The sequence below is a fragment of the Pseudorca crassidens genome, chromosome 8 (assembly GCF_039906515.1).
Source record: "Pseudorca crassidens isolate mPseCra1 chromosome 8, mPseCra1.hap1, whole genome shotgun sequence".
NCBI lineage: Eukaryota > Metazoa > Chordata > Mammalia > Artiodactyla > Delphinidae > Pseudorca > Pseudorca crassidens.
In genome coordinates this window covers 42,183,575-42,209,354 of record NC_090303.1, presented here as the reverse complement: position 1 = coordinate 42,209,354, position 25,780 = coordinate 42,183,575, and the positions used below count along the sequence as shown (strand labels likewise).

At 40.0% G+C, this 25,780-nt stretch overlaps 1 protein-coding gene across 1 annotated transcript in view; it reads right to left on the bottom strand.

The window, feature by feature from the left end:
- Nucleotides 1–11,476: 11,476 nt before the first annotated feature.
- The window catches only part of VWDE (von Willebrand factor D and EGF domains), an 80,547-nt gene continuing 66,243 nt past the window's right edge, over nt 11,477–25,780 (bottom strand). The window contains 1 exon segment of the mRNA XM_067745592.1: nt 11,477–11,662. Within this exon segment, the coding sequence (XP_067601693.1) occupies nt 11,477–11,662 (186 nt within the window).

The window sequence follows — 25,780 nt, the reverse complement described above, 5'->3', positions numbered from 1 at the left end:
AATAGTTAGTATGAAAGTGTTGTTTAGATATACAGTGTGTGTTTCATCATTGCTATACCATTAGTAATTTCAAGAGTGGCATCTGTGACTTGATTCAAAGAGAGGAGGCCAAAACATTGCTGTTGTATTAAAAAGTCAGCTCATGCTCTATGCATTCTTCTACTGTATGTCAAACTGACAGCTTAATGTATGAAAAAGATTGTATGGAAGACCACAGTGATTCATTTGAATAGTCTGTATTTTGATACTGTTTGAATTTTAAACAGAAAGCTTATGGTTCTTATGGAAGGAAAAATAATGGAAAAAGTACATCGTGCTATTTATTTACATTAGGGGAAAATTGTGCAGCTCACACACAAAGCCATGCATTTACAGACTTTTTCTTTAATTAGTGGTACTCTGTAATGTTTGTATTTATTGAATATTTATTAAGAAATATGTGTCATATAAAAGACTGAAAAGTTATCTCAGGAGCCAACGTGTTTAATGGAGTAAAGTCAATCATCAAAGTAATAGCTAAAATGTTAAGAGCTATTTCTTTCAAGCACTTAATGAGCATTCTTTATGCATTATTTTATGAAATCTTTACAGACTTATGATGTCATACTATTATTGCTATTTTTCATTTTACAATTAAGAAAACTGAAGCTTAGATCAACTGGTGTTTTAATTTTGACTTGAACTTTCAACCAAAAAATAACTTATTAATGTCAGGAAAGCAGTGCATTGCTTTTGATGGCTGTTACTCTGGATTTTAACATAGGTCTCCTTTTATCATTTTAAGATTTATCAAAGGCACATGTATTGTGTTAACAGTATGATAGTCTCCTTTATTATGGAAAATATTTTTATCATATATTTAAAAGTATATCTAAAGACATAAGTATGATACTTAGAATTGCAAGACTAAATATGATGTAGTGGTGGGTACTGAAAGTTTCAATCCAGTAAACTTTGAGCAACAACTATGTATAAGGCACTGCATTTGGTACTAAAGGGGATAAAAAAGATGAAAGTAATACAGTTCCAACTTCAAAAACAGACAGTTTAGTGGCTATGAATAAAGTGGTTCCCACCTTTATCTCTTGGACACTTCATCCTCCTCTGTTCTTCAGTGTTCAATTCAGTACTGTGGTGGAGAATAGAGTTGGAGTACAACTATAGCATTTTGGGGGACTGGGAGAATGGGATACCTAAGGAAGACCATGGGAGTCTAAGCATAGCTTTCCAATTAGTGTACTGCAGATTGGTTACAGGTGTGCCAGCCTTCTAGCAGCAGGTGACCTGGGGCTGCTTGCCTTCTCAAGCTGTGAGCATTCTTGTTAGTTTGTCCTAATGGACTGAACAAACATTTTCTATGAATGCTATGGAGGGAAAATGTTGGGAAGCCCTGTAGTTGAAGGAAATGATGAACAAAATAATTTTTTTTGTTAATCCTATTAGCTCTGACAGGAAGCATGTGGCATATTTCCCAAACTTTCATTAGAATAGACTATAGTATTATTAATATTTTCCCTTAAGTCAACTCTGGGTTTCAGCTTAGGTCTGCTTTTATCATTTTATGATTTATTAAAGGCAGAGATGTAGCTATTATGTAAATAATACATATATAATCTTAGTTGTAAGTAATGTGAAGGTAAAAATGATTTCTGAGGACCACCATCTTATATATCAATTCTGTGTGTAGACACATACTGATTTACAAGGAGTTCAAAATGAATATATAGAATGAGTCACTTAAAACATTCTTTTTGAAACAACATGACTTTAAATGCTGGTAGCTTTGTTCAAATCCTCTTTTCACTTTCCAGTTGTAGAAATACAGTATTCACGGACACTTGCTCTGAGCGGTAAGCATTTTTATTTAGTTTATCTAGAACTGTAGACCAAATCCCAACAGCAGGGTGCCACTTTGACTTGATTTACAAACTACCTATTTAAGTTTTTGGACACTTCACTCTCATAGGATTCCAGTTGAGCTGCAGATGTTTAGCCAGGCCAGTTGGCTGTATCCAGAATTAATTGGAACTCTAACTAGGACAAATAACAAATATATTCATCTGTGTTATCCTAATCAAAATCCTGACAAAAATTGTCATGGAACTTGACAAGCTAACTCTAAAACTCAGATGGAATAATAAATGGGCAAGACTAGACAAGAAAATTTTGAAAAATAAGCAGAAAGTGTGTTTGCCATACAAGCTATTAGATCATATATTAGATCATACTTTAAAACTATAGAAATCAAAACAGCCTATTATTGACCCAGAAGTAGAAAAATAGGTTTTAGGAACTGAATACAGATTCATAAAAGTCCTTTACCTCAAAGTCCTTTACCTTTAAAACTGGTAGGTAAAGACATACTATTTAATAAATGGTGTCAGAGTGATTTATTATTCATTTGGGGAAAAAAGGTTAAATTCGTGCCTCACATTGTTCACTAAAATAAACAATGTGAGGGCTTCCCTGGTGGCGCAGTGGTTGAGAGTCCGCCTGCCAATGCAGGGGACACGGGTTCGTGCCCCGGTCCGGGAAGATCCCACATGCCGTGGAGCTGCTGCGCCCGTGAGCCATGGCCGCTGAGCCTGCGCGTCGGGAGCCTGTGCTCCGCAACAGGAGAGGCCACAACAGTGAGAGGCCCGCGTATCGCAAAAAAAACAACAATGTGAGAGATGAATGATCTAGACCAGGGGTCAGAAAACTCTGATCCATGGCCTGGCTGCCTGTTTTTGTAAATAAAGCTTTTTAAGAACACAGCCTTGCCCATTTCTTTATGAATTGTCTTTCACGCAACAGCAGAGTTGAGTTGTTATGCAACAAGGACCATTTGGACTACAAATCCTAAAATATTTACTCTTTGGCCTTTTAAGAAAAACTTGTCTGACCCCTGATTTAGACGTTAAAGAATCACCATAAAGCAGTATTTAGGGGGTAGAAAAAATAGGATTATGTTTATGGGTATAGCCAAATTAGTTATAGTAGGCTAACTGCTATATCAAATAATCCCAGTATATCAGTTTTTCACAATGAAAGTTTACTTCTCACTTTATGTTCAGTTCCTAAGCAGTTGGTTGTTCTGTTGCAAGCAGTCTCTTAGAAGTGTAGAATCCTGCCATCCCTTAACGCAGTGAAGACCTGCTCTAGATCCTGTAGGGGAGCAGAATTTTACCACCCTAAAATGTCTCTTTGGAATATTAATTGTTTCAAGCTGGTCATTTTCTGAGAACCAGCAGACATGGGAGGGGCTCTGAAAACCAAGTAGGAATTGCCCTTTTTAAAGAAGCATTTGTTTACATTTGTAAGGGAAATCTCCATTTGTAAGGGTGTCTCCCTCTCTGTGCCTGGAAGAGGAAGATCACCAAACTTCTAGAAACTCTTGTCCCAGGAGAAGGCAATGACTTAAATCTGCAAAAAAGCCTTACCCTGTTTACTGTGCTTTTCCTGGTAATCTCCCATAGCTGACTCTCCCTACCCTCAACTTCCTTTTTTATCTTTAGTTGAGGATGGTATTTAAGGTGAAGGCTTTGGCCATTTGGGGGAGTTACTCAGTTTTTTAGGTCTCTCCTATCAATACATGTTATTAAACTTTGATTTTCTCCTGTTAATCTGTCTCATGTCAATTGAATTCTTAGACCAGCTAGAAGAACCTGCATAGGTAGAGGAAAATTTCTTCCTCCTCAACACTATTTATAGTTCTTTTCTTTTTGTAATTAAATAGCATCAATTATATAATTAAAACAAGAAATATACTCACACAGTAGGAGTCAGAATTGTTCCAGAGAAAGATATCTGAAGTGCTTAAAAAATAATAATAATAAATTAAAAAGATGTCATTTCAACCATACATATTTTTTAGTCTCAGTGGAACAACATTATTACTAAAACTTAACTTTATAATTGCTAGTGATTATTTTGAGAGCAAATTCAAATGTACTATACAGTCTATGTTAATTTTGCATAGAGATATTTAATATGTCACTTAGGTTCTACAATCAGTTTTATTTTATTCAGTGCAATATAGTACATAAAACATACCTATTATAAAATCTATTTTCTAAATGAAGACAGTTTAATGTTTTGTTTCCCATATTAGTGAATTTCATGGAGCAAGTATCTTTCTACACAATTTAAGATTATGGAAATTAAGTTGATATTGTTTAGCCAATCTACATGGAGTAAGCTTGTTGAAACAAATATGTCATTTATGAATTATATACAATGTAATGTAGGTGAATTGTGCTGACACGATAGAGGTGATTATAGTGTTTGGATTTATGTGTGCTCAAAGTACAAAGCAGCTAAAGGACTAATAAGTCAGTTGCCCTTTGTATGAATGGCTTCTTTATGCATTAGTCATCTGTCTATTGGGACTCATGATTCTAATGGCAAAGTTCCTCATAAAGATAATGTTACTCCTTCCTCTGTTGGTGACAACTTGTTGCCTCAGAATATCCATTCTCTTCTTTTTAGAGCTCTGAGTTTTAGGTGGGTCCCTTGCCAACAAGTAAAAGACTACCTTTACCAGCCTGCCTTGTGGCTAGATGTGGCATATGACTAAATCTAGGCCAATAATATGTAAGTGGAAGCACTGTATATGGGACTCATGGTTAGTTTTTGAAGGAAAAGGGCATGCTCTTCTCTCTCATCCTCTTTTCTGTTGCCTTGAACCCAGACTAAATGACAGGAGCTCTAGCAGCTCTTTCAGACTATGAAGTAACCATGAATTAGAAACCAACACTGAAGGTGATGAACAAGAAATAAAGACTTTCTCAACAAACATTGAGGGAATTTGTTGCTGATAGGACCTGCCTTGCAAGTAATGTTAAAATAATTTCTTCAAAGAGAAGATATAGGTCAAAAACTTTTATCTACATAAAGAAAGGAAGAACTTTAGAGATGGAATAAGAGAAACAAAGGTCATTCAACATGGTGCTGGGTTAGGAATGTCTCTTGGGAGTTCATTTGTGAATCCCCAAACCCAGGCCCGTCATGCTGCAGACCTTCTGTAAAGGTTTCCCAAGAAGTGAACACCAAAACCTGGAGTAAGAAATATTGGGGCTCAGGCTTCCCTGGTGGTGCAGTGGTTAAGAATCCAATGCAGGAGACACGAGTTTAAGCCCTGGTCCGGGAAGATCCCATGTTCCACAGAGCAACTAAGCGTATGTGCCACAACTACTGAAGCCTGCGCTCTAGAGCCCGCGACCCACAACTACTGAGCCCGTGTGCCACAACTACTGAAGCCTGTGCGCCTAGATCCTGTGCTCCACAACAAGAGAAGCCACCGCAATGAGAAGCCTGCGCACCACAACAAAGATTAGACCCCCGCTCACCGCAACTAGTGAAAGCCCACGGGCAGCAACGAAGACCAAATGCAGCCAAAAATAAATAAACAAACAAGTCAATTAAAAAAAAGATATATTGGGGCTCACGGTTAAAGAACCTGCCAGAGGGAGATCATCTTCAAAGCAATGCCACTTTTCATCATTTCCCATTCCACTTTTGGCATTAATATAATTTCACTGGAAAAGGTAAATGGTAAGTTATACAAATAATATTTTTAAAACAGGAAATAAGCAAAGAAAAAAAAAACTAGAGTTACCACCCTCCTCTTCATCCTTTTATTCTAACTGTACCCCCCTTTACACTATAGCTCCCACTTTATTTTTTTATTATTATTTTTTTTGCGGTACGCGGGCCTCTCACTGCCGTGGCCTCTCCCGCCGCGGAGCACAGGCTCTGGACGCCATGGCCCACGGGCCCAGCAGCTCCGCGGCATGTGGGATCCTCCCAGACCGGGGCCCGAACCTGCGTCCCCCGCACTGGCAGGCAGACTCCCAACCACTGTGTCACCAGGGAAGCCCATATAGCTCCCATTTTAAACAAAGCCTATGAAATGGTACACGGTAGGTCTCTTGAACTTTAGGCATTGATGTACCACTTTCACAATTGTCATCATTCCCACTGTGGAAGTAAAATTTATATTTTATGGCAAGACAAGAAAACTTTAAACATAAAAAATTTTCTCTGCCCTTTGGCCTCCTCTCTCCTGCTTTGCACTGTGTATCTGCATTATGCATCAACCAAACCTCCCATCAGCAGAAATGCCAGTTCAACCATAAAGAGCAACATTCTCCTGGCACCAGCAAAGAGGACTCCTTAAAAGATAACATTCCTTCTTAATCTTACAAGGGGCCACAATGCTGCTTAGATCAAATCAGGATTGTAAAACTGTCAATAATACATCATTTAAGGTACAGCCCTCTGTCTCAAAAAACTTATATAACTGTGCCTTGACTTCTAATGGGTAGAAGCTTCTCGGAGCTTTCTGAGATGCTATCCCTGAGTTATAATCCTCAATTTGGCCGCGATAAAATTTTCCACGTCTTTCTTAGATCGAGTGATTAATTTTTCGTTGACACCACTGACCCCAGCCACAGTGTCTAACTACTCAAGCCATCTCCTAAGCAATAATTTCCATAATATCACAGTTTGATTGGGAAATCATATTGTTTTAAAATTATATAATCACTAAATTTAAATATATTTACGTATAGAGAAAAATTAAGTCCTGTGACACTGTTAACAAATGTATCACACTTTGGGAAATTCAGGGATGGAAGTTAGAGTATTGGGCTAGCCGTCAGAAGACCAGAGGTCTAGAACTGGCTCTGCCCCTTAAGGAGCTGTGCTTTTGCAAAGTATATAACCTTTCAAAGCCTCAGTTTCCTTGTCTCTAGAATGAATATAGCATAATTGAGGTCCGTGGTATATCCTTCAATAAATGTTAGCAAATGTACCAATAATTTCCTTGTCACCCATTGTGATATTGTGATTTATAATAAGAAAGATATATTTGGTCTTCATTGCATAATTGACACAGAGGTCATAAAACCCTTGACATCTCCTAAGTGATGAGTAATAAAACTGCCTTTTGTTATTCATAACAAGCCTCTTTCACTCACACCAGAATTTATGTTAATGACGTGATTTTTGAAAAGCCCCTAAGGATGGGGGCCAGTTGCCTCTAATCAACTATGCGATTAGAGGGTTGGAATTTTCAACCCCACCCTTGAGACCTTTAGGGAGGGGAGTGGGGCTAGAGATTGAGTTCAATCACCAGTGGCCAGTCATCTAATAAATAATGTCTATGTAATAAAGCCTCCATAAAACCCCCAAAAGACAGGATTGGAAGAGCTTCCAGGTTGGTGAATGCATCCACGTGCTGGGAGGGTGGCGAACCTCAGTTCCACAGGCCAGAGCTCCTGCACTCAGGACCCTTTGAACCTTACGCAGTGAATGAATTTATCAGGCTGTTCATCTGTATCCTTTATAACATCCTCTATAATAAGCTGGTAAACATAAGTAAATGTTTCTCTGAGCTCTGTGAGCCATTTTAGCAAATTACTGAATTCAAGGAAGAGGTCATGAGAATCCCAGTTTTTAGCCAGTGAGTCAGAAGTACAGATGACAAGCTGGACTTCAGTTGGTGTCTAAAGTAGGCGCAGTCTTATGGGACTGAGCCCTTAACCTGTTGGATCTGATTCTGTTGTTACTGAATTAGTCCCTCTCTTGGAGTCCTAGCTGAACCGAAGCCTTCCTGGCTCAGTGAGGGAGTTCTATGCTGCTCAGGTTCACTCTTCCAATAACAACACTGAGTTTGGTGCAAGCAAAACAGGCTTTTATTCAATGACCAGAGAATGGAGAAGGGAAGCTCATGCTCTAAAAGCACCTCCTCCCTGAAGGGACGAAAGTGGGGGACTTTTAAGGGGTAAGAGGCAGACAGGTCATCAGGGCTCTACGAAAAGGGTGGAGATTTCCAGGTGAAACAGGAAGGAAGGGAGCAGGGCACAACCTTTAAAAGAAAGATACAGCCATAGTACATGAGAAAGACTGGTTATAACCATCTGGGTCCAAGATGGTGGAAGATTCGACCTCCAGCAGACCTTGAGCCTTATTATATACTGATTGTAAAACATGAGCATATGCTAAATAACACACCCACGGGGCGCCATGACAGTTCTGAGGCCAACCATAAAAGGTCAAAAAGTGGGCGGTGGCCCAGTTCCTGGAAATCCCCGCCCCTTCCCCAAAATAATTGGAATAATCCTCTCACTCATTAGCCTGTGAAATTACCCAGCCCATATAAACTAACCACGCCATATTTTGAAGCCTCTTGCCTTCCGAGATGGCCCACGCTCTGTCTGTGGAGTGTGTTTCTCTCTAAATAAATCCACTTCTTACCTATCACTTCATCTCCGAATTCTTTTGCAACGAAGCAAGAACCTTAAATTCACCAGGAACACAGGGGCATCTGGGGCATTTGCAGTCTTCCAGTCTCCAGGTTTCCTCTGCACAGGGTATTCCTGTGGTCAAATCAGAGCCGGTTCAGGGCGGTTTACCACTATATATCTCTGAAAGCATGTATCTCTCAAAGTATAGCGGCAAAGCATTTCTGCCAAACACAGGTACAGCTGAAACAAACACAGAGATGAATCAGGGCATGTCCTTCAGCTCTCAGAGGTTGGCATGGAGACACAGAGATAAATCAAGGCAAGGAAAGTGATGACCTTTAGCCTACTTGGCCCACTATCTTGGATCTAGCCAGTTCAGTTTGGTTTTTTCATGGGCCTTTGTGGCATCCTGTTGATAAAACACAATTAGGCTACAAGGTTAAAAACAGGTCTGCGGCCTGGGCTGCACAGCATGGGTGACACTATCTCCAGGTAGAGTCAGAATTCAGTTAAATCTGTAGGATACTCAGTACGTGTTCACGGAGAATTGGAGCATTGTTTGGTGGTGTTGGAAAGCAAACCACCCACTGATAACTTTCCATCCCTCAACTATTTTGCCTCTTTTCCCTATCTCTGGAAGGAAGCAAAATGGCCTTCACCTAGAAGACTTTAAAAGCTGGGTGCCAGACTTTCCTCGTGGTCCGGTGGGTAAGACTCCATGCTCCCAATGCAGGGGGCCTGGGTTCAATCCCCAGTCGGGGAACTAGATCCTGCATGCATACCTCAACTAAAGATCCCGCGTGTGGCAACAAAGATCTGGCACAGCCTAAATAAGTAAATATTTTAAAAAAAAAATAAATAAAAGCTGGTTGAGCCCTATTTCTGCTATGCTGCCTGAAGTGGATAATGGCCAGTAACTCACAAGACACAATCCTAGGAAAAATGAGCTAATTTTATAAACCTGTAATGTGAACTCTCAGACACAGAACACTAAAAAGTCTACGTTTTCTGCAGGAGCCATTCAGCACTCCAGGGGAAACTTGTTTGCCTGAATAATAATAAACTATAATGATAATAGCCAAGTGCACCTCACAGGAGTACTAAGCTTTAATGACTCAATATTTGTGGAACCCTTGAGCACCTCCAAAGTTATGTAAGCATAAATGAATAAGTAGGGACACCATATACCATTGTTATTTCTACATTAAATCTCTCTTGGCAATTTCTTATAATAGCCTGTAAGGTAGGTATTGTATGAGACTAATACATGAACAAAATTATGGAAGAAATAAGTATAAAATAATATATAGTGGTGATTTCCAATGAAATAATTATAATCTCATATTAGTGAAAAAGAATGGAGTCCTTAATAGCACCTCTAAAAAGCCATTCCTAGGTTGTAAAGTAGAAAAATGAAAATCTGGAAGAGACCCTTAAGATTTAAATGTCTAAAAAGAGTTTGAAAAACACTTGCTATTTTTTTTCTTAGGAAGGAGACAGCTAAGATTTTAGTTGTTTTTTTCACTATGAAGAAATCATAATGATGTTCACTCTGTTTAATTTATCTCTTAATAGAAATTGTATATTTTCATACATCTTCCATTCTGCCTTTCCATCTTCCCCTCCATCACCAGCATTATTTATGCAATGTGATAATACTTTTAATGTTCCTAGTTTAAAAAAATATCTTCAGAACCCTGTATATTTTCATCATATTTTCTAAAATTCACCATTGTGATTGTGATATTGTCCCTAATTTCAACTGGGGTAGCTAAAGATAGAATGCGTCGGACCAAACAATGTCTTCAACAAACTTGCGTGTAATACCACAATCTCCACCAATGAAAGATTCATTTCTTCCAGTGAGTTTCATCTATAAAAAATCCTCTGAGAGGATTCTGCTGAAGAGTGCTCTTATTGTCCTTGCTTTTCCCCTTTCACCTAGCTGACATCATTTTCCTCAAGACCAAGGGAGTTTCCAGGGGTGAGAAGGAAAGTAAAAATAATGTTACCTCTTTGATGAGAGTAATTCTGAGTGGGACAACACTGTACCAGGTTTTGAACAGGTTCTTCATCCTGAGAGAGGGCAGAAGCGACATGGAGAGGTAGGAGGACATTAATACAAAACCCACATGCTTTATGTTCTGCCTAGGACCAGATGTGATGGCCTATAAGCATCAGTCGTAGGATTATTTTCCACTCACTGAGTATTCTTGCCATTGTTCTGCTTTTTGTTTACAGCATTGACATTTTGTACACAGTTAATATTTTTACATCCTTACACCCTGTTGAACATACTAAATTTTGTCACTCCAGTAGTATTGGGAGTGGACTTGGACAATAGGGGCCTCTACCCCAGCAGGTGCTTCAGCAGTGCCATTTTCCACGTCACTCCAACAGGACCAAGGGCATGTGGCCACCCAGAGACTGTGTTCCGCCTTCTAGACCATACCATGGTAACTGGGACTCTGGATTGTCTGTTCCACAAGCGCTGAGCCCACTCTTCATCCCCGTGGGAGCTCTTTCCTGGAGTCTCTCTTCCTGTTGGTGTGCTTGCAGTGGGTGTCTTCCTCCCTAGACCCTAAGGGTAAAGAAATGCTGTTAGCAGAGATGTCTATGGATCCTGGCTGTGAGGGTGCCTGTGGGCATTGCAGACCCCTCAAGTGTGGAGTGATATTGGGGTGGGAAGAGACAGGGAGGAGGAATGGATGGTGGAGTGGGGACAGCTGGAAACAGCTGGACCTGCCATCATCACATTCAGTTGTAGAGCAAAGAAAATTCTGAAAAGTCTCGATTAAAACCTTGTCTCACAGTCCAGTGGTTAAGACTCAGTGCTTCCACTGCAGAGGGCACAGGTTCGATCGGTGGGGTGCAGCCAAAAGAAAAAAAACAACCTTGCCTCAGCCTCAGGTTTCTTGCAAGACTTTTAAAGAAGAGCCCTGGAGGTAGGGCTTGGGGGTCATCAAGTGGGCAGAGAATTCCAGGCATGGACCAGGTGGCATAAAGAGAAATCTTACTTCTTTTTCTTTTCTTTTTCTTCCTTCCCTCTCTCCCTCCCTCCCTTCTTTTTTTTTTTTGTTCAGAATCAAAGGAAATCTTTATTCTTTGATCAAAGAATGGAGAGGTACGACCTCCTACTTTCCCAGTACATGCTCTCCCTGACACGCCGTGGCAGGGCTCCTTTCTACGGGTCTTGTCAGCGGGTGAGAGGGCGGAGTTCTTGTGGGTTGGCGCAGGCGTACTGCTCAGGGCTCCAGCCGGCAGTGCCGGTGCAGCGCGTCTGCGCACAGCCCACCACCGCCATCTTGAACTGTGGGGTCGCGCGCGGCCCTTCTGCGCACAGCCAGCCAAGCTGAGGTGTCAGGCGCAGACGTTCGACCCTGGGAACTCCGGTCAGAAGTGCTCGGTGTGTGGACTCTGCATGCGGACCCCTGTGAGCAAATGAAACCGGACTAAGCCCAAAGGAGAAAAAAAAGGTTAGACTTGACTTTATTGCCCACATTCTGTTTTTATTTCCTGGGAATTGTTAATGGACTTTGCCGGTGACAGATCCCTCCTCTGCCTTTTGTCCTGCTTCTCATTCTTGAGGGGCGCTGATGGGCACAGGTTGTTTACTGTAACTGCTTCCTGCTAAGTATGGGTGTTGTCATAACCCGGGGTGGAGAAGCAGGACTTCTCCCCAGCTACTTTTAGGTATGTTTGATGGTCCCAAGGCCTCAGCTCTAACTTTTTGTATCCCTAGTGACCACCTTTTGCCTTACCTTTTGGAGACAAAGGACACTAGACAATTTAATATACCTGGCCCAAATATTAGCGAGAGGATAATGGTCACATGTCAAATTTTCCTAAAAATAAAGGTATCTAGGTCTTTTGCCTGTAGGCAAATGTGACCTGATGTCGAGGCTCTTTGCTCTGGCCCTAATATCCCTGGTTACACTTTGGTTGTGTTTGGTTTTTTTTTTTTTTGCGGTACGCGGTCCTCTCACTGTTGCGACCTCTCCCGTTGCGGAGCACAGGCTCCGGACGCGCAGGCTCAGCGGCCATGGCTCACGGGCCCAGCCGCTCCGCGGCATGTGGGATCTTCCCGGACCAGGGCACGAACCCGTGTCCCCTGCATCGGCAGGCGGACTCTCAACCACTGCACCACCAAGGAAGCCCTTTGGTTGTGTTTTGGAAGAGAAGCTTCAGGTCAGAGAGAGGTTCACACTAGTAGTCAAGGGTGTCTCTTGTCCTAGGTTGTTTCTCTGGAGGTTAAGTCTCGGGGAGCTCTTGCCTAGAATGCAACGTCCCCACGGAGTTGCAACCCCCCCTTGCGTCACGGTGTTTTTGGCAAGAAAGTAAATTAATTTTGAAACTGTGCTGTGCATCTTACTGTTCCTTTACCACATTAAAAAAAATATTGTAAAGGTATATTTGTTTTTACAAAGGTAGAAAATATTTAACAGTTTGTTGTCTTGTTTATTGTATCTTTTATATTTGGGTGGGCGGGACCTGATTATATAACAAGGCCCTCCCAACTTGCCTGGGTACAATTTTTGATATAGGATTGAGAGAACATTACAGATGAATAAGATGAGTATTTTCAGATGATTCAGATGAGTATTTCTATAATCAGGTACAGTATGCAGCGATGAGCATAGTGTAGTCAATCTCTACGTTAATCAAGATATAGAATATTTTCATGCTACATAATGAAAAGGGGAGAGAGAATGGAGATCTAATGCATACCATGACGTTTTCTTAAAGTAGTACTGCCACATATATCAAAATGGCTCTCTTTTCCTCATAGTTAGCAAAGCACTGATCTATATATAAAGTGCAAAAAATGATTAAATTTCTAGTAAGTTCACATATGTAAGTGACTAGTATGGAGAAAGTCATAATATAGTATATGAAAAAGTTATTGTGGGACTTTCTCTTAGGCAATAGAGTGGAAGAACTTTAGAAATAACCCTTTATTTTATATGTAGAAGTAAGTTGAGACCCAGAGCTTCGGCCAGTGCTCCATGATTAAATAGTGTTGATGCCAGATTCCTAATACAAGGAGCTTTCTGCTATAATCACTCCCAAATGGCTGATCCGTCATTAATACAAATGCCCCAAAAGATACTTGATATTACGTACAGATTATATTTCTGTTAAACTAGTGTAAACTTTCCCCGGTTCCATATCTCTAGATTCCTGGTTTGTTACATTATTGCTAAATGGTTTAACTGGAATTGACTGACTAGTACTAAGCAAATATTCTGCAAACCTAAGGAAAACTATATATAAAGCGTTAACTGGTAGGTATAGTCTTTTGTTCTTAATTCAAGGATCGTCACTAGACAATGAAGGGACCCCCAAATTAGACATTTTACTTGGGAGACAATTTGCAGCAGAAACGTCCATTCAACCCTAAAAATATGTTTGCTTTAGATCTTTGATTAGTCTCACATTCCCACTACTCAATATTTCACAAAAACATTGGACTAGATGATTCTGTATATACTTGGCAGCAGGCTGATTCAGTTTTTTAAAACATGAACAATCAAAAGGAAGCTTATTATTATTATGAAAAATATATTAACAATTAAATTTTAAAGGAAAATATGTTTATATTTTGAAGGTAACATTGCTGTTTGGTCCTTGCATCAGGACAAAAGGTTGATTGTGTGAGGAGCAAAGATTTCAACCTTATATTGAGTTCATTTGGATGGGAGAGGAGAATACGTCTTTTTAAAAAATAGAGATATAACTTACACAAACTAAAGTGCTCAGATCTTAAATATATAGCTTGATAAAATTGTATGTGTTGATTCACTCGTGTAACCACTACCCTAATCAAGATATAAAACATTCTAGACCTCCCTGAAGATTCCCTCGTGTCCCTACCCAGACAGTAATCCCCACCACACACATACCAGTATCCTGATTTTATCACCATATTAGTTTCTTTTTGAACTTCCTGTAAATAGGCTCATACGTCATGTACTCTTTTGTGTCTGGCTTATTTCACTCAGCATTAAGTTTGTCAGATTCATACATGTTGTGTGTATCAGTAATAAGTCTTTTTTTATTACTGTGTAGGAATTGGTAGGTCAAGGATTATAATTATGTATGGCATTTGTAGGAAAAGGCAAATATTTTCCCAAATTGGTGATAACAGTAAAACTTCTATTTGCTCCACACCCTCACACATCCTTTTTTGGTCTTTTTCATTTTAGCTATTCTGGTGGTTATGGAGTGGTTTTATCTTGCAGTCCTCTGAAAACTAATACTTTGAGGATCTTTTTATATATTTATTGTCTATTTTGATATTCTCTTTTAGGAAGTTTTGTTTAAATCTTACCCATTAACAATTGAATGTTCTTTTTCTCATTTAATAGGAATTCTTTGTATGTTTTGTTGATACATATGTATTGAGGTTATTTTCTCTCAGTTTTATCTTACCTTCATTCTCTTGAAAATTTAGTTTACTGAACAGTTATTAATTTTAACAAATGTCAGTATTTTTATGGCTACTGCATGGATGTATTTTATTTTTATTTATGTAGAGGCTTTGTTGTTTAGCTTTCACATAAGTCTATGACCAATATCTGAGTAATTTTGTATGTGGTATAAAATACAGGTCCAGGTTCTTTTAAAGATAAATATGTGTAGTCCAATTGATCCAGTGCCATTATTGAGAAGATTGTCATCTATGAAACTGCAGTTGAGACACATGCAAGGACCAGTTACAGACATAGCATTTCCTTTGGAGGAGACTGAACCTGTCAAAAAAAAAAAAAAGAAAAGAAAGAAAGAAAAAGAAAGAGAAACAGGGACATTCTGAAAAATGTCTCCTTATTTGGTATTAGGGACATTTTGGTTTTGGATTAAGAGATAAATTCTGAAAAATGTATATTAATATTCTAAAATAAAAAGTTTATTTAAAAATGTATGCAGATTTCCAGTTTCAACTCTGACATGCAAGGAAATTAGAAGTCATCACTCATAAGAAAAATCATGAAAAATAATCTGAAAATCAATGACTTATCTTGGGCTTATTGGAGAAACTGAGGTTACCGGGCAAACCACCATGCAAAATCTGGAGAGATAAGCAAATATAAAGAATCATAGATAAAATAGATTTTCTGCTTACAGGAGCAGGAGCTGCTGTAGCTAGAGACTGGTAGGGACACTTAAATGTCACTTTGATGAACTGTGGGTGCAGACCTAAACTAGTGTGAGAAGGAGAGAATTCTGAGGTCCACAGTCTTACAGAGGGTCCCCACACTTTTCCTGGGTTTTACTTAAGTTTTATCTCTACATTCACTGAACTTGTCTTCTCCTCCGGTCAGTGTGCTGTTAAAATTATTCGATAAGTTATTAATTCAGATACTATATTTTGCTGTTCCATTGTCCTAAAATGTCCATTAGGATTTTTGTTTGTTTGTTTGTTTGCGGTACGTGGGCCTCTCACTGTTGTGGCCTCTCCTGTTGCGGAGCGCAGGCTCCTGACGCGCAGGCTTAGCGGCCATGGCTCACGGGCGCAGCCGCTCCGTGGCATGTGGGATCTTCCCGAACCGGGACATGAACCCGTGTCCCCTGCATCGGCAGGTGGACTCTCAACCACTGCGCCACCAGGGAAGCCCAGGATATTTTTTATAGATTTTAAACCTCTGCAAAAATCATTCATTTTTCATTCGTTTCCTTATTATTTCCCACTAACTTTAATATATATAAGTATTAACATCTTTCATGGAGTATAATTGCTTTACAATGGTCTGTTAGTTTCTGCTTTATAACAAAGTGAATCAGCTATGCATATACATATATCCCCATATCTCCTCCCTCTTGCATCTCCCTCCCACCCTCCTTACCCCACCCTTCTAGGTGGTCACAAAGCATCGAGCTGATCTCCCTGTGCTATGTGGCTGCTTCCCACTAGCTATCTGTTTTACATTTGGTAGTGTATATATGTCCATTGCCACTCTCTCACTTCATCCCAGCTTACCCTTCCCCCTCCCCATGTCCTCAAGTCCATTCTCTAGTTCTGCAACTTTATTCCTGTCCTGCCCCTGGGTTCTTCAGAACCACTTTTCTTTTAGATTCCATATATATGTGTTAGCATACGGTATTTGTTTTTCTCTTTCTGACTTACTTCACTCTGTATGACAGTCTCTAGGTCCATCCACCTCACTACAGATAACTCAATTTCGTTTCTTTTTATGGCTGAGTAATATTCCATTGTATATATGTGCCACATCTTCTTTATCTATTCATCTGTCGATAGACACTTAGGTTGCTTCCGTCTCCTGGCTATTGTAAATAGAGCTGCAAAGAACATTGTGGTACACGACTCTTTTTGAATTATGGTTTTCTCAGGGTACATGCCCAGTAGTGGGATTGCTGGGTCATATGGTAGTTCTATTTTTAGTTTTTTAAGGAACCTCCATACTGTCCTCCATAGTGGCTGTATCAATTTACATTCCCACCAACAGTGCAAGAGTGTTCCCTTTTCTCCACACCCTCTCGAGCATTTGTTTCTAGATTTTATGATGATGGCCATTCTGACTGGTGTGAGGTGATATCTCATTGTAGTTTTGATTTGTATTTCTCTAATGATTAATGTTGTGGAACATTCTTTCATGTGTTTGTGGGCAATCTGTATATCTTCTTTGGAGAAATGTCTATTTAAGTCTTCTGCCTATTTTTGGATTGGGTTGTTTGCTTTTTGATATTGAGCTGCATGAGCTGCTTGTAAATTTTGGAAATTAATCCTTTTTCAGTTGCTTGATCTGCAAATATTTTCTCCCATTCTGAGGATTCTCTTTTCACCTTGTTTATGGTTTCCTTTGCTGTGCAAAAACTTTTGAGTTTCATTAGGTCAGATTTGTTTATTTTTGTTTTTATTTCCATTTCTCTAGGAGGTGGGTCAAAAAGGATCTTGCTGTGATTTATGTCATAGAGTGTTCTGCCTATGGTTTCCTCTAAGAGTTTGATGGTGTCTGGCCTTACATTTAGGTCTTTAATCCATTTTGAGGTTATTTTTGTGTATGGTGTCAGGGAGTGTTCTAATTTCATTCTTTTACATGTAGCTGTCCAGTTTTCCCAGCACCATTTCTTGAAGAGGCTGTCTTTTCTCCACTGTATATTCTTGCCTCCTTTATTAAAGATAAGGTGACCATATGTGCGTGGGTTTATCTCTGGGCTTTCTATCCTGTTCTGTTGATCTGTATTTCTGTTTTTGTGCCGGGACCATACTGTCTTGATTACTGTAGCCTTGTAGTATAGTCTGAAGTTGGGAAGCTTGATTCCTCCCACTCTGTTTTTTGTTCTCAAGATTGCTTTGGCTATTTGGGGTCTTTTGTGTTTCCATAAAAATTGTGAAATTTTTCGTTCTAGTTCTGTAAAAAATGCCAGTGGTAGTTTGATAGGGATTGCATTGAATCTGTAGATTGCTTTGGGTAGTATATTCATTTTCACAATGTTGCTTCTTCCAAACCAAGGACATGATATATCTCTCTGTCTCTTGTATCATTCATCAGTGTCTTACAGTTTTCTGCATACAGGTCTTTTGTCTCCGTAGGTAGGTTTATTCCTAGGTATTTTGTTCTTTTTGTTGCAATGGTAAATGGGAGTGTTTCCTTAATTTCTCTTTCAGATTTGTCATCATTAGTGTATAGGAATGCAAGGATTTCTGTGCATTTATTTTGTATCCTGCTACTTTACCAAATTCATTGATTAGCTCTAGTAGTTTTCTGGTAGCATCTTTAGGATTCTCTATGTATAGTATCATGTCATCTGCAAACAGTGACAGCTTTACTTCTTCTTTTCCGATTTGGATTCCTTTTATTTCTTTTTCTTCTCTGATTGCTGTGGCTAAAACTTCCAAAACAATGTTAAATAATAGTGGTGAGAGTGGGCAACCTTGTCTTGTTCCTGACCTTAGTAGGAGGTTTAGTAGAAACCTTAGTAGAAACGGTTTCAATTTTTTACCATTGAGAAAGATGTTGGCTGTGGGTTTGTCATATATGGCTTTTATTGTGTTAGGTAAGTCCCTCTATGCCTACTTTCTGGAGGGTTTTTATCATAAAGGGGTTTTGAATTTATTGAAAGCTTTTCTGCATCTATTGAGATTATCATATGGTTTTTCTTCTTCAGTTTGTTAATATGGTGTATCACATTGATTGATTTGTGTATATTGAAGAATCCTTGCATTCCTGGGATAAACCCCACTTGATCATGGTGTATGATCCTTTAACATGCTGTTGGATTCTGTTTGCCAGTGTTTTGTTGAGGATTTTTCATCTATGTTCATCAGTGATATTGGCCTGTAGTTTTTTTATTTGTGACATCTTTTTTTGTTTGTTTGTTTTTCGGTACGCGGGCCTCTCACTGTTGTGGCCTCTCCCGTTGCGGAGCACAGGCTCCAGACGCGCAGGCTCAGCGGCCATGGCTCACGGGCCCCGCTGCTCCGCGGCATGTGGGAATTTCCCGGACCGGGGCATGAACCCGTGTCCCCTGCATCAGCAGGCGGACTCTCAACCACTGCACCACCAGGGAAGCCCCTATTTGTGACATCTTTGTCTGGCTTTGGTTTCAGGGTGATGGTCGCCTTGTAGAATGAGTTTGGGAGTGTTACTCCCTCTGCTATATTTTGGAGGAGTTTGAGAAGGATAGGTGTTAGCTCTTCTCTAAATGTTTGATAGAATTCGCCTGTGAAGCCATCTGGTCCTGGGCTTTTGTTTGTTGGAAGATTTTTAGTCCCAGTTTCAATTTCAGTGCTTGTGATTAGTCTGTTTATATTTTCTACTTCTTCCTGGTTCATTCTGGGAAGGTTGTGCATTTCTAAGAACTTGTCCATTTCTTCCAGGTTGTCCATTTTATTGGCATATAGTTTCTTGTAGTAATCTCTCATGGCCCTTTGTATTTCTGCTGTATCAATTGTTACTTGTCCTTTTTCATTCCTAGTTCTATTGATTTGAGTCTTCTCCCTTTTTTTCTTGATGAGTCTCGCTAATGGTTTATCAATTTTGTTTATCTTCTCAAAGAACCAGCTTTTAGTTTTATTGATCTTTGCTATTGTTACCTTCATTTCTTTTTCATTTATTTCTGATTTGTTCTTTATGATTTCTTTCCTTCTGCTAACTTTGGGGTTTTTGTTCTTCCTCTATTTCTTTTGGTGTAAGGTTAGGTTCTTTATTTGAGATGTTTCTTGTTTCTTAAGGTAGGCTTGTATTGCTACAAACTTCCCTGTTTGGACTGCTTTTGCTGCATCCCGTAGGTTTTGGGTCATCGTGTTTTCATTGTCATTTGTTTCTAGATATTTTTTGATTTCCTGTTCGATTTCTTCAGTGATCTCTTGGTTATTAAGTAGTGTATTGTTTAGCCTCCATGTGTTTGTATTTTTTACAGATCGTTCCCTGTAATTGATATCCAGTCCCATAGCATTGTGGTCAGAAAAGATACTTGATACGATTTCAACTTTCGTAAATTTACTAAGGCTTGATTTGTGACCCAAGATATGATCTATCCTGGAGAATGTTCCATGAGCACTTGAGAAGAAAGTGTATTCTGTTGTTTTTGGATGGAATGTCCTATAAATATCAATTAAGTCCATCTTGTTTAATGTATCATTTAAAGCTTGTGTTTCCTTATTTATTTTCATTTTGGATGATCTGTCCATTGGTGAAAGTGGGGTGTTAAAGTCCCCTACTATGAATGTGTTACTGTCGATTTCCCCTTTTTTGGCTGTTAGCATTTGTTTTATGTATTGAGGTGCTTCTCTGTTGGGTGCATAAATATTTACAATTTTTATATCTTCTTCTTGGATTGATTCCTTGATCATTATGTAGTGTCCTTCTTTGTCTCTTGTAATAGCCTTTATTTTAAAGTCTATTTTGTCTGATATGAGAATTGCTACTCCAGCTTTCTTTTGATTTCCATTTGCATGGAATATCTTTTTCCATCCCCTCACTTTCAGTCTGTATGTGTCCCTAGGACTGAAGTGGGTCTCTTGTAGACAGCATATATATGGTTCTTGTTTATGTATCTATTCAGCCAGTCTATGTCTTTTGGTTGTAGCATATAATCCATTTATATTTAAGGTAATTATCGATACGTATGTTCCTATTACCATTTTCTTAATTGTTTTGAGTTTGTTATTGTAGGTCTTTCCTTCTCTTGTGTTTCCTGCCTAGAGAAGTTCCTCTAGCATTTGTTGTAGAGCTGGTTTGGTGGTGCTGAATTCTCTTAACTTTTGCTTTTACGTAAAGGTTTAATTTCTCTGTCGAATCTGAATGAGATCCTTGCTGCATAGAGTAATCTTGGTTGTAGGTTTTTCCCTTTCATCACTTAAAATGCGTCCTGCCACTCCCTTCTGGCTTGCAGAGTTTTGCTGAAAGATCAGCTGTTAACCTTATGGGGATTCCCTTGTGTGTTGTTTGTTGTTTTTGCTTTGCTGCTTTTAATATTTTGTCTTTGTGTTTAATTTTTGATAGTTTGATTTATATGCGTCTTGGCATGTTTCTCCTTGGATTTATCCTGTATGGGTCTCTCTGTGCTTCCGGGACTTGATTAACTATTTCCTTTCCCATATTAGGGAAGTTTTCAACTATAATCTCTTCAAATATTTTCTCAGTCCCTTTCTTTTTCTCTTCTTCTTCTGGGACCCCTATAATTCGAATGTTGGTGCGTTTAATGGTGTCCCAGAGGTCTCTGAGACTGTCCTCAATTCTTTTCGTTCTTTTTTGTTTATTCTGCTCTGTGGTAATTATTTCCACTGTTTTATCTTCCAAGTCACTTGTCCATTCTTCTGCCTCAGTTATTCTGCTATTGATTCCTTCTAGACAATTTTTAATTTCATTTTTTGTGTTGTTCCTCATTGTTTGTTTGCTCTTTAGTTCTTCTAGGTCCTTGTTAAACATTTCTTGTATTTTCTCCATTCTATTTCCAAGATTTTGGATCATCTTTCCTATCATTATTCTGAATTCCTTTTTAGGTAGACTGCCTATTTTCTCTTCATTTGTTTGGTCTGGTGGGTTTTTACCTTGCTCCTTCATGTGCCGTGTGTATCTGTCTTCTCATTTTGCTTAACTTACTGTGTTTGGGGTCTCCTTTTCACAGGCTGCAGGTTCGTAGTTCCCGTTGTTTTTGGTGTCTGTCCCCAGTGGCTAAGGTTGGTTCAGTGGGTTGTGTAGGCTTCCTGGTGTAGGGGACTGGTGCCTGTGTTTTGGTGGATGAGGCTGGATGTTGTGTTTCTGGTGGGCAGGTCCGCATCCAGTGGTGTGTTTTGGGGTGTGTGTGACCTTATTATTATTTTAGGCAGCTTTTCTGCTAGTGGGTGGGGTTGTGTTCCTGTCTTGCTAGTTGTTTGGCATGGGGTGTCCAGCACTGTAGTTTGCTGGTTGTTGAGCGGAGCTGGGTCTTGGCATTGAGATGGAGGTCTCTGGGAGATTTTTGCCGTTTGATATTACGTGGAGCTGGGAGGTCTCTGGTGGTCCAATGTCCTGAACTCGGCTCTCCCACCTCAGAGGTATAGGCCTGATGCCTGGCCAGAGCACCAAGACCCTGTCATCCACATGGCTCAGAATAAAAGGGAGAAAAAAAGAAAGAAAGAAAGAGAAATAAATAGAATAAAATAAAGGTATTAAATTAAAAAATAATAATTAAAAATTAAAAAAAATTTTAAAGTAATTTTAAGAAAAGAAAAAAGAATGAAGAGAGGAACCAAACCAAAAAACAAATCCACCAGTGATACCAAGCACTAATAACTGTATTAAAAAAACCCAAAAAAAACGGATGGACAGAACCCTAGGAAAAATGGTAAAAGCAAAGCTATACGGACAAAATCACATGCAGAAGCCAACACATACACACTCACAAAAAGAGAAAAGGAAAAAAAAAATATATCATTGCTCCCAAAGTCCACTGTCTCAATTTGGGATGATTCTTTTTGTATTCAGTTATTCCATAGATGCAGGGTACATCAAGTTGATTGTGGAGATTTAATCCGCTGCTCCTGAGGCTGCTGGGAGAGATTTCCCTTTCTCTTCTTTGTTCGTACAGCTCCTGGGGTTCAGCTTTGGATTTGGCTCCGCCTGTGCATGTAGGTCACCTGAGGGCGTGTGTTCTTTGCTCAGACAGGACAGGTTTAAAGGAGCCACTGCTTTGTGGTCTCTGGCTCACTTAGGCTGGGGGGAGGAAGGGGTACGGATGTGGGGTGATCCTGCAGCTGCAGAGGCCGGTGTGACGTTGCACCAGCCTGCCGCACGCCGTGCGTTCTCCCAGGGAAGTTGTCTCTGGATCACAGGACCCTGGCAGTGGCGGGCTGCACAGGCTCCTGGGAGGGGAGGTGTGGATAGTGACTTGTGTGTGCCCACAGGCTTCTTGGTGGCTGCAGCAGCAGCCTTAGCGTCCCATGCCTGTCTCTGGGGTCCACGCTGATAGCCGCAGCTCGCGCCCATCTGTGGAGCTCCTTTAAGCTGAGCCCTTAATCCCCTCTCCTCATGTACCGCGAAACAAAGAGGCAAGAAAAAGTCTCTTGACTTTTAGGCAGGTCCAGACTTTTCCCCGGATTCCCTCCCGGCTAGCTGTGGTGCACTAGCCCCTTCAGGCTGTCTTCACGCCGCCAACCCCAGTCCTCTCCCTGGGATCCGACCTCCAAAGCCCGAGCCTCAGGTCCCAGACCCCACCCGCCCTGGCGGGTGAGCGGACAAGCCTCTCGGGCTGGTGAGTGCTGGTCGGCACCGATCCTCTGTGCGGGAATCTCTCCGCTTTGTCCTCTGCAGCCCTGTTGCTGCGCTGTCCTCCCTGGCTCCGAATCTCCGCGCCCCCGCCCCCAGCAGTCTCCGCCCACGAAGGGGCTTCTTAGTGTGTGGATACCTTTCCTCCTTCACAGCTCCCTCCCACTGGTGCAGGTCCCGTCCCTATTCTTTTGTCTCAGTTTTTTCTTTTGCCCTACCCAGGTACTTGGGGAGTTTCTTGCCTTTTGGGAGGTCTGAGTTCTTCTGCCAGGGTTCAGTAGGTGTTCTGTAGAAGTTGTTCCACATGTAGATGTATTTCTGATGTATTTGTGGGGAGGAAGGTGATCTCCATGGCTTACTCTTCCGCCATGTTGAAGGTCTGTCTCCCCCTTTATTATATTATTCACAGTAATTCTGAAGTCTTTTTCTGCAACTCCATTTCCTTAATTATATCTGGGTCTGGACCTATTGACTATTTTACATCTCGAATATAAGTGATTACCTGTTGTTTCTGTTGTTGTTTTTTGCTTGTTTAGTAATTTTTAATTTTATGTTAAACAGTGTGAATTCTTGTATGTGGGAGTTCTTGATTATATTATATACTCTTCTAGATTTTGTCATATTTTGCTCTGGCAAGCAGTAAATTACCAGCATCTACTTTGAATGACTTAATTTAAGGACGTGTGGCCCTGATCTATGCTGGTTATATTCTTACTCCTGGTTTTTTGTCCTCACTTGTAAGGCTGACCTTCCTAGACTAAAAGCCCTGTTTGTGATGGACTTCCTGTTCTAGTGGGCCCAAAATCCAGTCTGTGCAGCTTCTAAAATCTCTAACCAACCTTTCAGTATCACAACAGCTATTCTCTGGTATATCTCCCAGTGCTTCATAATAAACATGCAAACCTTATGTATTGGCCAATGACCAGAGGTATATATATATATTTTTAATAAATTTATTTATTTATTTTTGGCTGCATTGGGCCTTCGTTTCTGTGCACGGGCTTTATCTACTTGCGGCAAGCGGGGCTACTCTTCATTGCAGTGCGTGGGCTTCTCATTGCGGTGGCTTCTCTTGCTGCAGAGCACAGGCTCTAGGCATGCAGGCTTCAGTAGTTGTGGCACACTGGCTCTGTAGTTGTGGCTTGCGCGCTCTAGAGCACAGGCTCAGTAGTTGTGGTGCACGGACTTAGTTGCTCCACAGCATGTGGTATCTTCCCGGACCAGGGCTCAAACCTGTGTCACCTGCATTGGCAGGTGGATTCTTAACCACTGTGCCACCAGGGAAGTCCCAGAGGGAAATTTTAATGCATATTTTTGGCCTCCTTGTGTTGGCCTCTTTCTCTTTAGTATTCTGATCCTCAAATCCCACTGACTATGTAATCCTGAACTCTGATCTTTGTTTTCTTCACCCAGTGAGACTGTACTCTCTGATTGGGCTCTATTTTCCTGGCTAACAACAGTTTGGAAAATGCCTCAGTGAAAAAGCCAGTGAGTGCAGGGCTCACCTCATCTTCCTCACTTCTCTCAAGGATCATAGATAGCCCTGGGTGGTAGCTTTTCAGTGCCTAAAAATTGTTATTTTTTAAATTTAGAATTTTTTCCAGTTTTTATTGTATTCACAATAGGAGTTCAAATCTGTTCCTAGCTACTCCACGGTAGCCAAAACCAGTCATTAAAATTTAAAAACGTATCTCTTACAAGAGAAAACATATTTTTATTTTAATATGTATTTTCAATCAGATAATATAACATTTTAGCTATTTTTGAAATTTTGTATTTTAGTCTACAACCTTTTTCTCCCTAAAGACTGTAAGATGTAATGGAATAGAGGACAAGAACTCAAATGTTAAATGATAATGCAGAATGTCTGTTTCCTCTGAAATATAATTACAAGAAAATGTCATTTTAAAACTAGGTCTTCTTGGGACTTCCGTGGTAGTCCAGTGGTTAAGACTCCATGCTTCCAATGCAGGGGGCGTGGGTTTGATCCCTGGTTGGGGAACTAAGATCCCACATGCCGGGTGGCATGACCAAAAAAAAAAAAAAAACCAAAAAAACAAAAGAACTAGGTCTTCTTATTAAAGATTAATTCTATGTGGTGAATAGTTGGCCCCAAACCATCAAAGTTCTTGAGAAGATAAATGACTGTTTGAGGTAGTCTGGGGCCTAGGAGGATAAAAAAAAGTGATAAATTCAAATCGGGTGTTTTGAGGAGTGTTTAATAAAATGACTGTTTTTTAAAACTATGTGGACAAAGAATAGGGAAACCAGAAGAAGTAGTGCTGTACCTTGAGACTAGTGAATCATGGCACTAATACCACCCTTAGAACAGAAGGAGCAAAAAGACAGAAAGGGCTGTTATGAGAGGAATTCCTTGACAGGAGCGGAGATCTTTAGTCAAGGGGCTTGCCAACCCATTTCACCCCACAGGAAGGAAGTCGAAGAAAAAACACATTCAGACTTCATTTTCCTCCTTTCTTCTAACCTCCTTCTGGGGCTTACCCAATTGAATAGAATGTCAGAGGACAAGGGAACTTGTTAATGTAGTCCACACAAGTTCAGTCTTCCAGAATAGAGTAGGGTGGAGATAATAAATAAGGAGTAATCTCTAGTTGGGCAAACAAAGACTGTCCAGCACACCAATGACAGTTTTTTTTTCCCTTAATAATAATTTCAGCTTGGACTTATTGTTTTCTCAAATGAGATAATAAACTTACAACACACAGGTGTAATATTTGTTACACCTCAGTTAAGTAATTAAAGTGAAGTTTAATTTGGGAATATATTAATTATTTAAGAATTTATTAATTACTCACTGAACTAAACCATTTTATAAAT